Source organism: Hibiscus syriacus, unplaced genomic scaffold (assembly GCF_006381635.1).
Source record: "Hibiscus syriacus cultivar Baekdansim isolate YM2019G1 unplaced genomic scaffold, ASM638163v2 tig00110223_pilon, whole genome shotgun sequence".
Taxonomy (NCBI): Eukaryota; Viridiplantae; Streptophyta; class Magnoliopsida; order Malvales; family Malvaceae; genus Hibiscus; species Hibiscus syriacus.
The window spans coordinates 97,274-112,577 of record NW_024062636.1 but is presented as its reverse complement, the minus strand read 5'-3'; the positions used below and the strand labels follow the sequence as shown (position 1 = coordinate 112,577).

The 15,304-nt window shown below is 38.9% G+C and overlaps 1 protein-coding gene and 1 pseudogene across 1 annotated transcript; both read right to left on the bottom strand.

The window, feature by feature from the left end:
• Positions 1-1,025: 1,025 nt before the first annotated feature.
• On the bottom strand, positions 1,026-8,086 carry LOC120114351 (methionine gamma-lyase-like). The gene is made up of 4 exons (XM_039135291.1): positions 7,666-8,086; positions 7,530-7,600; positions 2,674-3,007; positions 1,026-1,688 (listed from the first exon to the last, which is right to left on the bottom strand). Exons 1-4 carry the CDS (start codon positions 8,042-8,044, stop codon positions 1,111-1,113), a joined length of 1,362 nt encoding a protein of 453 aa, XP_038991222.1. The 5' UTR covers positions 8,045-8,086; the 3' UTR covers positions 1,026-1,110.
• A 2,921-nt stretch (positions 8,087-11,007) lies between these two features.
• LOC120114331 lies at positions 11,008-14,494 on the bottom strand (annotated as a pseudogene).
• Between the last annotated feature and the right edge of the window lie 810 nt (positions 14,495-15,304).

Below are 15,304 nucleotides of genomic sequence, written 5' to 3'. Positions count from 1 at the left end.
TTATGGATGCACCAACTTAACGGTGATGGTTTATGGAATTGTATTATTGTATAAATTGTATCTTGGAGATATAGATTTGTAAAGTAAATCTCTGATCAAGCTGGAAAAATTTTATGGACCTAATGTGACTCTTAGGTAGGCTCTGCGGCCCTGAGATCATTCTCGGGTAGGCCCTACGGCCCTAAGATGTTGGTAGGCCCCGTGGCCCCGAACTTTCTTGGGTAGGCTCTCAGGCCCTAAGATGTTCCCTTAGGTTAACTCTTTATACGATGGTTTTAAAATACGAATTTAAAAAGCTCCACTACAGTATGGTTTATGAGATTTACTGAACTATCATTTGATTAGTGTACCTATTATGATTTTATCGTACTGATGGAACACACTAGACATCCTATTCGACTTCCTAAAAACGTGATAATATGAATGTTTCCTGTGAACTAAGATCTTCATGGTTTCTACTTGATGAACTACTAAAGAAACCCCAGATTATCCCGCAAACTGGTATACGTTTGATTCAATAAGGAAATTATGGCTTCCCATTTATCTGCATGTCATGTAGCATCATCTGGTAGTTCTGTATTACTGAGCTTTCCGAAACTCACTCTATTACTCACCATTGCAGGTTAAAAGAATTGTAACAGTGCAACTATCGACATCAATAAGGGAGTTCTTCCGGCGTTGCTTGCAGAGTATGGTACAAGTGATTAGGGGGCATGTCATTGTATTTTGTTTTATATTTGAGTCTGGAAATCTGTTTTAATTCTGGATACCGATTAATGATTTTATAAGTTTACATGTTTTAATAAAAGTTTTTAAATTTTCTGAGATTTTTACAATGGGTCGCTCCGGTGACCCTAATGTGACACTCCAAATCGGATCGGATTACCCGCATCGGTCTGAGGGTTACAAAATCCATAATGCATAAGCCATAAAGTACATAAATTCAGTTTATATCATAAAAAGTTAAAAAATAATGCGATATAAACAATGATAACATTTGAAGTTGGGAAGGTTAAAGAAGAAACTTCTTAAAAGAAAGCATTATATTACGCAAAACACCAGTCTTTAACAACAGACACAACATAAACGAGACCTTGCACCAGGGCAACATTAGTTTTTATGGAACAAGGTGGAATCTTGCATCCTAGAGAGTGCTTTTTCTAATTGGCTCCACTTCTGCTCCGGTGTCCCAATGTATCCAATCGACATCCTCACCAGCCCTGGCGAAATGCCGGCCAGTGCCTTCTCTTCAGCATTCATTTCACTACTGGTGCTACTGCCGGAGCAGGACATGAGAGTCTCGTAGTAACCCAGGCTAACAGCCATGAACCCAAACTGCGTGTAGTTCTGCAAGTGGTGCATCAGCCTGTTGGCTCTTTCTTCAGTTTCCATGTCCACACAAAGAAGCCCACCGAACCCATATTCCTTGTTGGCCATGGACATCAATAGCTCGTGTTGTGGGTGATCCTCGAGGCCTGGGTATATGACTTTGAAGCCTAGTTTCTTCATTCTAATGGCGTATTCCATGGCTCTGCGGCAATGCTCCTTCATTCTTAGGCCCAGGTGAGGAATCCTTTCGGACAGTTCGAAGGCAACTTTGGCGTTCATAGTCGGGCCTAGAAGCATTAAGGCACCTTGATGAAGATCCATCATCGAGTTCACTAGGCTTGCAGGTCCACAAACAGCTCCTTAAAATTGTCATTAAGATTACCAATTCAATAAACTAAAAGCTTTGGCAAAGCTAGATGCAGGGGCGGATTGACGTGTAATTTATTGGGGTTCAATTGATCTTATTTGGGTCTAAAAAGTTCTTGTAAAAAGTAAGAAAACTTGGAAAAAAATATCTACAAAAGTGGAGTAAAAAACAGTAGTAAGCCTCTTAATTAAATTCTTGAACCTATTTGGTACGAAATTTAGATCCAACACTAATCAAATGAATAAACAAACATCAAAATTAGAATAAGAGACGCTTTCAATCTTCAACTAACAATGTAAGTTATCTGAACAGATCTGATTCAAAAAAACAAAAAAGACGAAAAACAAATCACAAGAAAGCATATCCATGACAAGGACAAGAAGAGGATGATGGCTGCGTACACCTACTCACATGCATGATAATGATCCTTATCCGCCATTAAAGCTAAACTACAAGTAAATGGTAAAAGATATGCTATTATATTTAAATGATTCGGATTAAAGTAACTATTATAAGATATATATATATATATATATATATATATATATATATATATATATATATATATATATATATATATATATATATATATATATATATATATATATATATATATATATATATATATATATATTAATAATTTAAAAATTCAAATGTATATTATCCTATAATTATAATAATATTATATATATATGAAAATGGAAAAGAGAGTGTGTGCGCGCGCTGTGCATAATAATTATCGCCTTGGCAGCTTTCGAGTGATCAGTCAGAGCATAGCATCATTCACGAAATAAGTAGGCATCCACAACTCATAAAAGCCAAACTTTAGCTTTGGCTGCATTGAACTGAATTTAACATTCTAGGATTCCAATTAAAGCTCCATTAATCACAAGACGACACGTGATTGACCTAAACAAATTATCAAACAAATGAAGATTAATGTCTGACAAGCGTAGGTGAAAATTTGACAAACGAACCTGCAATAACATCGGCCCCACCGCTGATGAACTTGGAGATACTATGGAGGACTACATCGGCACCGAGCCGAGCCGGGGAAAGAACTATTGGGGCGAAGGTGTTGTCGACCACCACTGTGGTTCCTTTCTTGTGTCCGATTCTACTAAGTTCCGGGATATTGGCTGCGGTGAGGGGTGGATTCGACATAGACTCGAAGTATAAGACTTTGGTCCTTCCTTCGACGATGGCATTTTTCACTGCTTCGAGATCGCCTATGTCGACAAACGTGGTCGTGATGTTACAGGCTCGGGGCAAGAAATGTGTTAGAAGTGCATGGGTGCCGCCGTAGAGCGTCTGTTGACGAAAACGGATAAAGAAAACAAAAGAACACGAGAATTTTACGAGGTTCGGCAATGTGCTTACGTCCTCGGTGTCTAGGCGACGCTAGTAGTTTTATTCAATGATATTTTAAGTCTAGGTTACATCTCTATTTATAATAGAAAACCCTGGTACATAATTACAAAATCAACCCTGTACCCCTGTCCTCTTTACTGGTATATTTATGAGCCATACCTAACAAATCTCCACCTTGGCGAATATCCTGCCCCTTGGAAACTTCAATGTGGGTTGGGTTACCTTGCTTCTTTAACAACTCGAAACATTCAACAAGTCCAAGCAATGCTTGAACTTGTCTGTCGTAATTGGCTTGGTGAACATATCAGCGGCATTCTCATCAGTATGTACCTTCTGAAACAAAACCTCTCCAGATGCAACCAACTCTCTGATCTTGTGGAACCTTACATCAATATGTTTAGTTCTAGCACGATACACCTGATTCTTAGCCAAGTGAATAGAACTTTGATTATCACAAAGCAACTGAACTCCACCTTGTTGAACACCCAACTCCTTCACTAAACCAGTAAGCCATAAAGCTTCTTTTGCAGCTTCAGCCGCTGCCATGTACTCAGCTTCAGTTGTAGATAGAGCCACAACAGATTGAACAGTAGACTTCCAACAAATAGGCCCTCCACCAAGAGTAAAGACATACCCTGTCGTAGATCTTCTATTATCCAAGTCACCTGCATAGTCTGAATCCACATATCCTACAACCAAAGGATTATCCCGCTGACTCCCAAAAACAATTCCATGTCCCACAGTACCTTTTAAGTACCGAAAGATCCACTTGACTGCTTCCCAATGTTGCTTACCAGGTTTAGACATGTACTTACAAACTTGACTAACAGCATGAGCTAAATCAGGACGAGTACATACCATCGCATACATCAAGCAGCCAACTACATTAGAATACGGAACCTTTGCCATATCTTCAGCTTCCTTATCTGTCTTAGGGCACTGTTCTGATGAGAGCTTAAAGTGATTCGCCAATGGAGTGCTAACTGGTTTCGCGCTGCTCATCGCAAACCTTTCTAGCATTTTCTCAACATAACCCCGTTGAGATAGCCGCAGTTTCCTTGAGTCTCTGTCCCTGCAAATTTCCATTCCAAGAATTTTCTTTGCAGCACCTAAATCTTTCATATCAAATTCCTGACTCAATAAAGTTTTCAAACCGATAACATCATCCATGTTCTTCGCAGCAATCAACATATCATCAACATACAGTAATAGAAAAATAAAAGAATTATCATCAAGGCTCTTAACATAGACACAACAATCATACTCACATCGGTTGTAGCCAATCTTGATCATATAGGAGTCAAACCGTTTATACCACTGTCTCGGAGACTATTTCAACCCGTACAAAGATTTCTTCAATCTGCAAACTAAATGCTCGTTTCCAGGTTGAGTGAAACCTTCAGGTTGCCGCATGTAGATCTGCTCCTCTAAATCACCATGCAAAAAAGCAGTTTTAACATCCATCTGCTCTAAATGCAAATCCCAACTAGCCACCAATGCAAGTACTGCTCGGATTGAAGTGTGTCTGACCACAGGAGAAAAGATTTCATCATAATCAACTCCTTTCTGCTGTGAAAAACCCTTAGCTACCAAACGAGCCTTGAACTTCTCCCCCCTCTTTTTCTGTTACTGCTGGTTTCTTCTTATACACCCATTTGCAACCAATCGGCTTCTTACCCTCAGGAAGGGGAACTAACTCCCATGTGCGATTGTGATTCAAAGACTCCATCTCCTCAACCATGGCTACCATCCACTTGTCGTTTTCCTGACTAGTAACGGCATCATGAAAAGTAACCGGATCATCACTGCTAACAATAAGTGCAAAAGATACCAAGTCTTCAAAACCCAATCTGTTTGGAGGCTTTATATTCGTCCGTCTCACCCTGTCTCTGGCGAGACTATAATCCTGCAAATCATCCGTAGTGGAACCACCAGAAGTCGGTTGAGAAGTTTCTGGTTTCTCAACTGGAAACTGCTCGAAATTCACCACTGTCGTGTCTTGCTTCTGCTGCAACATGGACTGTTCATCAAAAATGACATCTCTACTAATCACAACTTTCTTCGCAACTGGATCCCAGAACTTGAATCCTTTGACACCTTTCTTGTAACCCAGAAAAATGCACTCCTTCGATTTTGCATCAAGTTTGGATCTCTCATCAGCAGGTACATGCACATAAGCAGGACAACCAAAATCCGTAAGTTATCAAAACTAACATCATGACCAGTCCATACCTCTTCTGCAACTTTCCCAGCCAGCGATGCCCTTGGCGATCTATTGATAAGGTAACACGCCATGTTAACAGCCTCAGCCCAGAAGTGTTTGGGAAGCCCCGCATTCAACCGCAAACATCTGGCTCTTTCATTCAATGACCTGTTCTTTCATTCCACAACACCATTCTGTTGTGGTGTCTTGCGCACTGTAAAATGCCTCTGAATCCCATGCTCCTTACAGAATTGTAGGAACTGTGAATCTGTGTACTCCGTACCATTGTCAGACCGCAAACACTTGATTTTTTGTCCTGTTTGGTTTTCTACCTTAGCTTTCAACAGCTTGAACTTCTCAAAAACTTCAGATTTCTGTTTCAAAAAATACACCCAAACTTTCCGTGAAAAATCATCAATAAAAGTAACATAGTACCTAGATCCACCCAAAGACGATGTCGTGGAAGGCCCCCATACATCAGAATGCACATAATCAAGAATCCCTTGAGTTGTGTGCTTCGCAGTCTTAAAACGAACTTTAGTCTGTTTACCAAGAACACAATACTTGCAAAAATCGAGCTTACAGCTTTTGACACCATGCAACAAGTTTCTCTTGTGTAATTCTGCCATACCACGTTCACTAAGATGAGCAAGGCGCATATGCCACAATTTTGTCGTATCATCACGAGACTCAACAGAGTGAACTCCACCTGCAACGGTACTCCCTAACAATCTGTAGATATTCCCTGCAGTCATCTTGCCTTTCATCACAGTCAATGCTCCTTTAACAATCCGAATGGTTTCCCTATCCTCGTCAGCCTTAGGGATAAAACCATTCTTGTGCAAAGTGCCCAAGGAAATCAAATTCTTCTTCAAGTCTGGGATATTTCAAACACCACTCAACGTCCGAACGGAGCCATCGTGCATCTTAATTCTGACATCATCAATACCAACAATATTGCAACATCGATCATCACCCAAATAAACCGAACCAGAATTAACCGGCCTGTATGTCGAAAACCATTTCCTATTTGGCGTGATGTGATAAGAACATCTAGAATCAAGAATCCAAGCATCCGTCAATTGTGTCATTGAAATAGAAAGCATATCACCCTCACTACAATCAGAATTATCATCCTCGACCATGTTCACAGACTTGGATGAGCCATCACGCTTCTCATCAGTCTGCTTTTTCAACTTCGGACAGTCTCACTTCATATATCCCGCCTCCTTGCACTTGTAACAGTGAATCGTCTTCTTATCCCTGGATTTGGATCTGGAATTCCGCTTCCCGGACCCTGCCTTCTCTGGCTTCCGTCCACGATCTCGATTACCCTTGACATATAAGCTATCGGCTTGAGAGCTTTCCCCTACATTCTGCTTCCGCTGGTTGTGAGCCAACAAGGCTGCAGTAATCTCCTCAACGTTGATAGTCTCTTTCCCATATGTAAGAGTAGTCACCATGTGTTCGTAAGAGGGAGGCAACGAACACAACAGAATCATCGCTGTCTTCATCCTCAATTTTCACATCAAGCCGAGCCAGATCAGAAACGATTTGATTGAAGATATTCACGTGTTGCGCCAAATCGTGATCGTCCTGCATCTTCAGCCCATACAGCCGCTGCTTCAGATACAGTTTTGTCTTTAAGGATTTGGACATAAACTGACTTTCCAACTTCCTCCAAATTTCGTCTGGAGACGATAGATGCATGACGTGATACATGACCTCGTCCGCCAAACATAATCGTATGGTTCCTGCCGCTCGCTGCTGCAATTCTTCCCAATCTTCCTCATCCATCGACGCCGGCTTTGAAGGTCGCAAAGCCTTCAAGATCTCTTGCTGCGCCAATAGATCCTTCACCCTCGTTTGCCATAATCTGAAGTTACCCTGACCATCGAATTTCGCGACTTCGAATTTTGCTCCTGACATCTGATACCAATTGTTGACGAAAACGGGTAAAAAAACAAAAGAACACGAGAATTTTACGAGGTTCAGCAATGTGCTTACGTCCTCGGTGCCTAGGCGGCGCTAGAAGTTTTATTCAATGATATTTTAGGTCTAGGTTACATCTATATTTATAATAGAAAACCCTGGTACATAATTACAAAATCAACTCTGTACCGTACCGCGGGGGCTACGCCCCCGCACCCTTAACCCACATAATTCGTAACCCCACAACGAGACTTTCTTTGTAAGGACAGTTGATGTTCGCTCACTCCGCTCCATCTCCTATCCTCTTTACTGGTATATTTATGAGACATACCTAACAGCATCCTTGATGCCACCACATGTCCGCCGCTGCAACAACACGGATGATATAGCATACATACCTGTCATCACCAAATCAGATCATTTATAAACCACAATTTTTTATATAAAAAAAATTACTAATTACCGCTAGCGGTGCAATAGGCAGCTTCGGTTCCTTCAAGGGCTGCCATGAGACGACCAAGATTTAAGACGGTGGGATTGAAATGACGGTTATAGATGAAGAAATCACGATCGGGGCCGAGCTTACCGGCGAACATACGGCGCATGGTTTCAGGTTCCATGACGGTGAAGGTCGCGGAGGCTTCGATGGACATGTTAACGCCTCCATGCTCACCGAATTCATGGCGGGCGCTGGCTAATGCTGCGGCAGGGTCGTTTTCCGTTGCCATTGTGGGCCACATTGATTTCTTTGCCACGAAAACATCATCGCCTTCAAATTCATCGGCCCCCGTACCTCTTTTCTTACGGCGGAAAACATGGCCACGGGTCTGGGTTTCTGCCATAGTTTAATTCAACAGGGGAAGCCGACAAACCAATCGAAGATTTTATTTGAGAGAGAGAAGGGTTTTGTGAAGAGACGTGGTGGATTTGAAGGCATATATAAAACCAGAGAAGGTGGCCTGGTTTGTTAGATATTTAATAAATTTTGGTATTAATCTGACATAGCGTTACCTAAATTGTCTTAAAAACTAAAATTACAATGAATCCAAAAGCTCTTTCACTTTTTATGGAACCAAGCATTCTTCTTTTCCTCTATTATATCGGAATATTTACTATAACATATTTTTTACTATAACATAATAGAAATATAAGTTATGAGCATTTCACTTGTCTCCTTGTCTTTCCAAGATGTCTTTCGATCAACGGTAGTCGGTCGATGCAGTGAAAAACGCCCGTTGAAATGACTTGGAAGTTTCAAAGAATGAAAGGGAAAGGTGATACGGTATAAGTATTGCCAGATGGTGGGCATAAATAAACTCGGAAAGATGGCTATAATGAGTTTACGATGTACTGTATAAGACCGGGAGAGGTGGATAATGTAAGACAGAAGGACAGGCGTGGGCACCGACATGAGTAAGCAGTAGGGCCTGCCAGTGCCAACCACCCATCCATCTTATCCCTTTGCATTTCTAAGGCTTTTATCGTATCAAACACAAATAGGGCCTCCAAAGATTCTCTATTATCCCATTTGGACCCAATCCAACAACACCATGGTTATCTCTAAAAGCTTTGCTTGTTAAAACATATTTTTTATCCAATTGTTTATATATATATTTGGATTCATTTGAGTTATTCAATTAAGTTCATTGAACTGTTTGTTTTGGTTAATTTATATATATTTTTTAAATATAAATGAGTCAAAAAAAAATTAGATATATTAATATATTCTTAATTAACTTAAATTATATTAATATAAAAATTAATTTTAGGAATATTTTAATATTTTTTTCTAAAAATGATCAAAGCACTAGATTAATAAATCTCAAACACAAAATCATTCTAGCTTACCAAATATAGCATCCATAAAACTTTTTGACTTATTTGTATTTTTAAAAAAAAAAAACTCGCCAGTAATCAAAATTAAAAGTTCTAAGATCTAACTGAAGATTTCAAAAAAAAAAATCTCAAATCAATCTAAATAGCGAAATTATCAGTAGTAAAATGTAATTGGACACATAATCATATTGTAAAATACATTTCAAGACAAACTGAAAATAATTTGGACATAAATTACACCAATTAAAAAAATAAAAAGACTAATATATATTTTAAAATAATTCTATTACACAAAAATAAATTTAAAATTTTCAGTAAATTTATGAAATGAACATTAAAAACAATCGTGTGTAAAAAAAACAGAATCAAATTAGACCAAAAATATTTTTATTACAGAAACTTAATTAAATAAAATACAAAACTAGATGTTCAATGATATTTTTTATGGTATAATATTTCAAAAAAAAATTATCAATCCTTAAATTAAAGATATAGGTTTAATCACGTTCAAACTCACGATATTAAGAATATTCTAGTAATAATGATGTATATAAAAATCAAAATTATAAGTTTCAACTTCAGAAAAGCACCTCTTAACTTAAATAGAAAATTAATCTTGACATGAAAAACGATCTATATAATATTGCTTAGGACTCCAAAAGTAAATTTTAAAAACATTTGGGGTAACTTAGCTGGGAACTTACAATAGAAACCCATCTTTATGTACATGTCCTGAGAGATATTCCTTTTATACGCTTGGAAGCTTGGTTATAGACAGATCCAGATGGAAACAGATAACCTCGAGGTAATCAAGATTTGGTCAAATGTTTCTGATGCGATTCGTGGAAATTCGCTTTTGGATGCCTTGCTCGAGTTAAAGGAGCGGGATTGATCTATAAAGATGCGTCATATTTGCCGAGAACAGAAAAATGCTGATGATCGCTTAGCTGCCCTCAGCCGTGGGGCTCAGTTGGGAATTCATGAATTCTTAGTGCCACCGAGAGAGTTGGAGGCTGCTTTAATGCAGGATAGTATGAGTTCTGGCTAGTTTGTCTTGTCTGTATTAGCCACACACAAAATGAAAAAGAAGAAGAAGAAGAAGACACCAGAAAAGCTTTAAAGACTGGTCTAAAAGAGATCTATGTTTTAGATTTCGTTATGTTGCAAATATCAACCGACCAAGATATCGAACGAGTATATTTGCACCATGAGACCATCCAACAGCATACAAATTAGCTTCCGGGCATCTGTCCCCAACAATGTTCCACTATTTCACATGTGTCCCCAGCAAAGGAAACTCGTTAAAAAATATATCTTAATGTCGAAAGTAGAGGTGCGCAAAAAATTCGAATATTCGATTTTGTCTAAAAAATATCCGAAACCGTATTTTGGAAAAACCGGTTTTTTTTAAACCGGATCGGATATTTAAAAACCGGATAGTATAACCGATTTGGGAAAAAATTGAACGACCGGTTTTTTTACCGGATTAAAAACCGATTTTTTTCAAACCGGATAAAAAACCGGTTTTTTATCCGGAAAAAATCCGATTTTTTAAAAAAACTGGATTTTTATCCGAAAAAATCCAATTTAAAAAAAAAACGATTTTTTTGCAAACCGAAACCGGTTACACCATCCGGCCTTCCAAACCGGTTAGGATCCAATCTGGTTTTTTTTTAAATCCGATTTTTGGGTTGGGAGAAAAAACTGGATCGGTTTTTATCCGATCCGGATCGGATTAAAATCCGGCTTCTGTGCATCTCTAGTCGAAAGATAGTATATAAAAATTATTATTTATTTGAAAATTCTTTTTTCAAAAAATATTAAAAAAAACTTTATCAAATATATCTCAAAATAAAATAAAATCAAAATCAAAATTAAATAAAAACCAAAAATCAAGCCAAGTTGAACTGTTTAACATTAAAAGATCCGACCGAAACGATCTCAAAAAATCAAAATTGATGGGGTGTTTTTGAATCGTACACATGACAAACATAATGGGGAAAGTGGGTTCAGGACTTCAAGTTCCATAGCCTCCGCCAAGCTCGATTTCGTTTAGAGCAACAGGTTACATTAGTTAACTATCCTCGACTTTCAAATGTTCGAGGCTTGATGTCATATGAAATCAAGATTCAAACTTTAGAAAGAACTGAATCAGTAAAACTGGCCTGGTAATTTGATGTTTGATAGGAGATAGCAAAAATTAAGTTAAGAGGCGCTATTCAAACAATTTTCCAACAGCATTTGATTGTATTTCAGACGACCATGTCGGCATCTACAGGCATTGCCCTGTCTTCAGGAGCTGCAGGGTCCGCAAACAATGATCTTGTCTCTGTGGCAAAGGGACTTGTAGCAGCAGTAGCGTCTATTTCCATTGCTGTAGCTTTGGGGGGAGGGAGGTTGTACCTCTATGTGGGTAGGCAGCCTTGTACCTCGCTCTTAGGCCTTCATCGACTAATCGAACTCCATTCAACTGATTCCCAAGTGATATCCATCTGATGGAAAAACATGTAGAAACAAGACTGCTTAAACACCCAAGAATACAATAAAGAGTTCAGGTTCACTGGGCTCTAAAACCACTACAACTGCCCACTTACCACTTACCATTATAGTAATAGCTAGTTATTCAGGGGGAATTAACATTAGGTACTTAATGGGACAAATCCATAATATATTTAAGCCTTGAAACCATCTAGGTACCTTCAAGTTTGTTCCTCAAAACATACCCTATCGTAAATGATAATATATTTGAATAATTTTAAAAGCGAGATACCATACCCTGCATGAGTATTATGCATGCGAGCAAATAATTCCAGCTTCCTTGTCCTTGGACTTATCCTCTCTAGCATGGGGTACATCTGCAGAGTTAAAGTTTCCAGTAAGTTCTTCAACTACAAAACATGTCATTGCAAATGAATAAAGCACTACAACAGCAGTAAAGATCGGCCATTTCTGGTATTGTAAGATGCACAACATTAAATTTCAAAATTAGTATCTAGGTCATCAGCATCCTTAAGCATCAAGAAGTGGTAAACTAATAATTGTAACTGGGACTGCCAAATATGTAGGGTATGAAATATAAATTCCCCACAAACCTCATCTGGCTTACGGCTAGTCTCTCAAACCTCGGCAACAATGGCATCCGTCAATATTCTTGTTTATTTCTGGATCTCCCTTGATTCCTACAAGGCAATGTTCCTTACTATGATTTAACCAATGACCTGTTCTTCCAGTTCTAATTATTCACTGAAGTCGATTTGTTTTCACCCAAATAATCTCCTCACACCTCTTGTAACCCCATTGTTCCAAACAACAAGAAGCACGAACGATTGCTTGCTTTTACATATATGGATAAAATTTTATATATTAAAATCAACAAACGTGCAGAATAAAGCACAAACCATTCCCGCCCTAGCTTCAGTGCACGTCCAGTGACCCAAAGAAAGATCAGACCGTCAGTCTGCAATGCGGGAACATTAAGATTGTGCATCTCATCATCAGCCATTGTTCCATAAAGCAACTCCATATGAATATCCCATGGTGGATCTGCCATGATGACACCAAACTGCGCCAGAATGTCCATTCTAAAATTCCGGATATCACAATTAATCCATTGTGGTTCACCAAGTTCCACTTCCGAACAATATTCAGCACGTGGTGGCTTCAAAGGTTTCTCAGGACCAAGATCATCTTGTGTTTGGTCAAGCTCGTAATGGACATATTTGCATGTCTATCGAACAAGATCAGAGTGGCATTACTCTCAAGTAGTAGTTCTAATAAGTTGACAACAGAGAAAGCTAGCAAAGAACTTCCATCAGTATAAAAAAGATTTACCTTCATATGTCGGCAAGTATCTAGAAATGAACAATCCCCCAAACTGATGTCAGTATGAAGCGCAATTATGCTCTTAAAATGTACCTGACAAGTGTTACAGAAAAAATGAAAAAAAAAAACAACATTGCAAATAGGCAAATAAGGAATCATAGAAGGATAGTTCTATAAGCTAGACAAAAGATAGAACCGCACAAGATCAGATAACAACAGTATAGGCTACAACTCAAATGATGCAAACTTTCAGGCTAATGAATATATCGAACAATTGAACAAAAACACCTAACATCAAATTTTCCATCCCTACTACTAACAGTTTATTGTTGTTATACCTTCTTACAGGCAAGAAAAGTGCCAGATTGCCTTCGACAGTCCTCCTTGGTTAAAGCTGAACAATACTCCCTCACTTGTGAACCTCCTTGCTTTTAAACTATAACAAGTAATTTGCAGACATCAACAACTAAATAAACAGCAAGAAAATGAAAACATTGAATTGAAAGAAAGAAAGAAAGAAAAAAACCTAAATGAACCCGATATACCTTAGCTGCCGCAGCTGTTTCCTTAGCAGTAGGGCGATTAATGATGTTCAAAATCTCCTCACCCGTCTTGGACTTCTGCATTTCCTTAAACGACTTTTTATTCAACAAAGCTTCCAAATCCTTCAAATCATCCTCTTCGGTACTCGGTCTCGCCACCGGCAAAAGACCACTGTTCGGTGCCATCGGCGGCCTACCCATCATCCCCATTCCCCGACCTCTCGGGCCTTCCATCGGACCACCCGGCGGGTACATCATACCAGGGTCTCCCCCTCCCATCCACATTTCACTCATGGGTCTCGGTGCTAGCCACTCGATTGCTGTTACTATTAATTTGCCAGTTCTCACTTTCGTTAGGGTTGTTTATCCTTTCTCGTTTAAGATGATTTTGAGGTTCTTCAGGTAATTCTCTAACTATCCGGATTCGATCGATGCTAAGACCATGACCCTGCTTTTGCCACCGACGACAAACTCTTCGATCTCGAGGCCGCCGTTATCCTCCGCCATTGATCTCAAAGCCAACTCCACTGAGAGAATCGCCCTGGAATCGCCACCCAATTCACGCATCCCAGCCTTCTCCGCCGCGGTTATATTCTCGTCGTTCTCCAACTCCTCAAAACCGTAGAAGAATCTATCGCCCTGAACGGTACTCTGTGAAGTAAACACTCCCCACATCGCTCTCACCACCGACAACGGGTTGCCTCTATCGTCAGCGTTCTTACCGCCTCGTTCGGGTTGATGAGGGCGAGATGTTTTGGGTCGGCGGCTGGGGTGGGTGGGAGATCTTCTTATGCGTGGGGAGTGGAGGAGTGGGAGAGAAGGAGCGGCGGTTGAAGGCGGAGACGAAGCGGAGGGAGATATCGAGGGGGGGAACGATGTTAGGATCCAGACTTTGGAGGCAGGCAAGGAGGTCAAGGTGGGTCGCATGTTGTTCTTGGATTCGGGTTTCCAGTTGGGTCCGAATGGATTGATGGTTGCGACGGTGTCTTCGCCTCCCGTGCTGCTCTCCATGGCTGCTCTCAGTGTGCTGTTCTTGAGTTTTGGTGGGGTTTAAATGTGTGAACCAGCTGGGTGTTTTAGGGTGTTGGGCACTTCTTATCATGTAGTTTTTCTTTGTTTCCTCGATCAATTATGATTATAAAATGTATTCATATGTGTTGATGCTCTTCTTGTAATTGATTAGAGTTAGGCTTGGAGATTTAAATTTCTACATTATGAACTTGATTGTAGGGAAATGTTTCTTATAGTTCAGTAAATGGTGATGTAGAATGGAGAATTAAAAAAATATATATTTATAATCGAAATATGGGTCATTAGATAATCAACATGTTAATATAAGTTTATATTAATGTGCTAAAATCTAATGATCTATGTTTCAATTTTATTCTTTAGAATTCATTAATAAGTATGAACGAATCAATTTTAGTGGTAAATAAATTATTTTTATCCTTTGAGATCTCATGTTCGAGCGTCAGGAATGTTAGGAATATGAGTTTTCAATATCAAACTATTAAGTGTTATCTTTCAACAGATATTTCTTTATACTCATCCTAAATTAATAAAAATAAAGAAGAATTCATTAATAAAATAGTTAATTTTGCATAATTACTGTGGGGTGATTTCTTCCTTATTGGACAATTGATTATGCTTAGTCTTGAGCCATGATGGCATATGTTACCTAAAGCGTTATGGTTGTTCGTGCAGATGGAGTGTTTCAATTATTTTAGATAAATATTCATAATGAAGAACACAAGCCATGCGGTAATGGTAACATTTCATATTTTAGAGTATCATAGACTTTTAGAAAGATATTATAAAAGAATCTTGATTTGAAATAATATAAGAACGATAGAATTTATCGAAGACAGTTCATTATCTGAAAATATGATAGATACAAAAAAA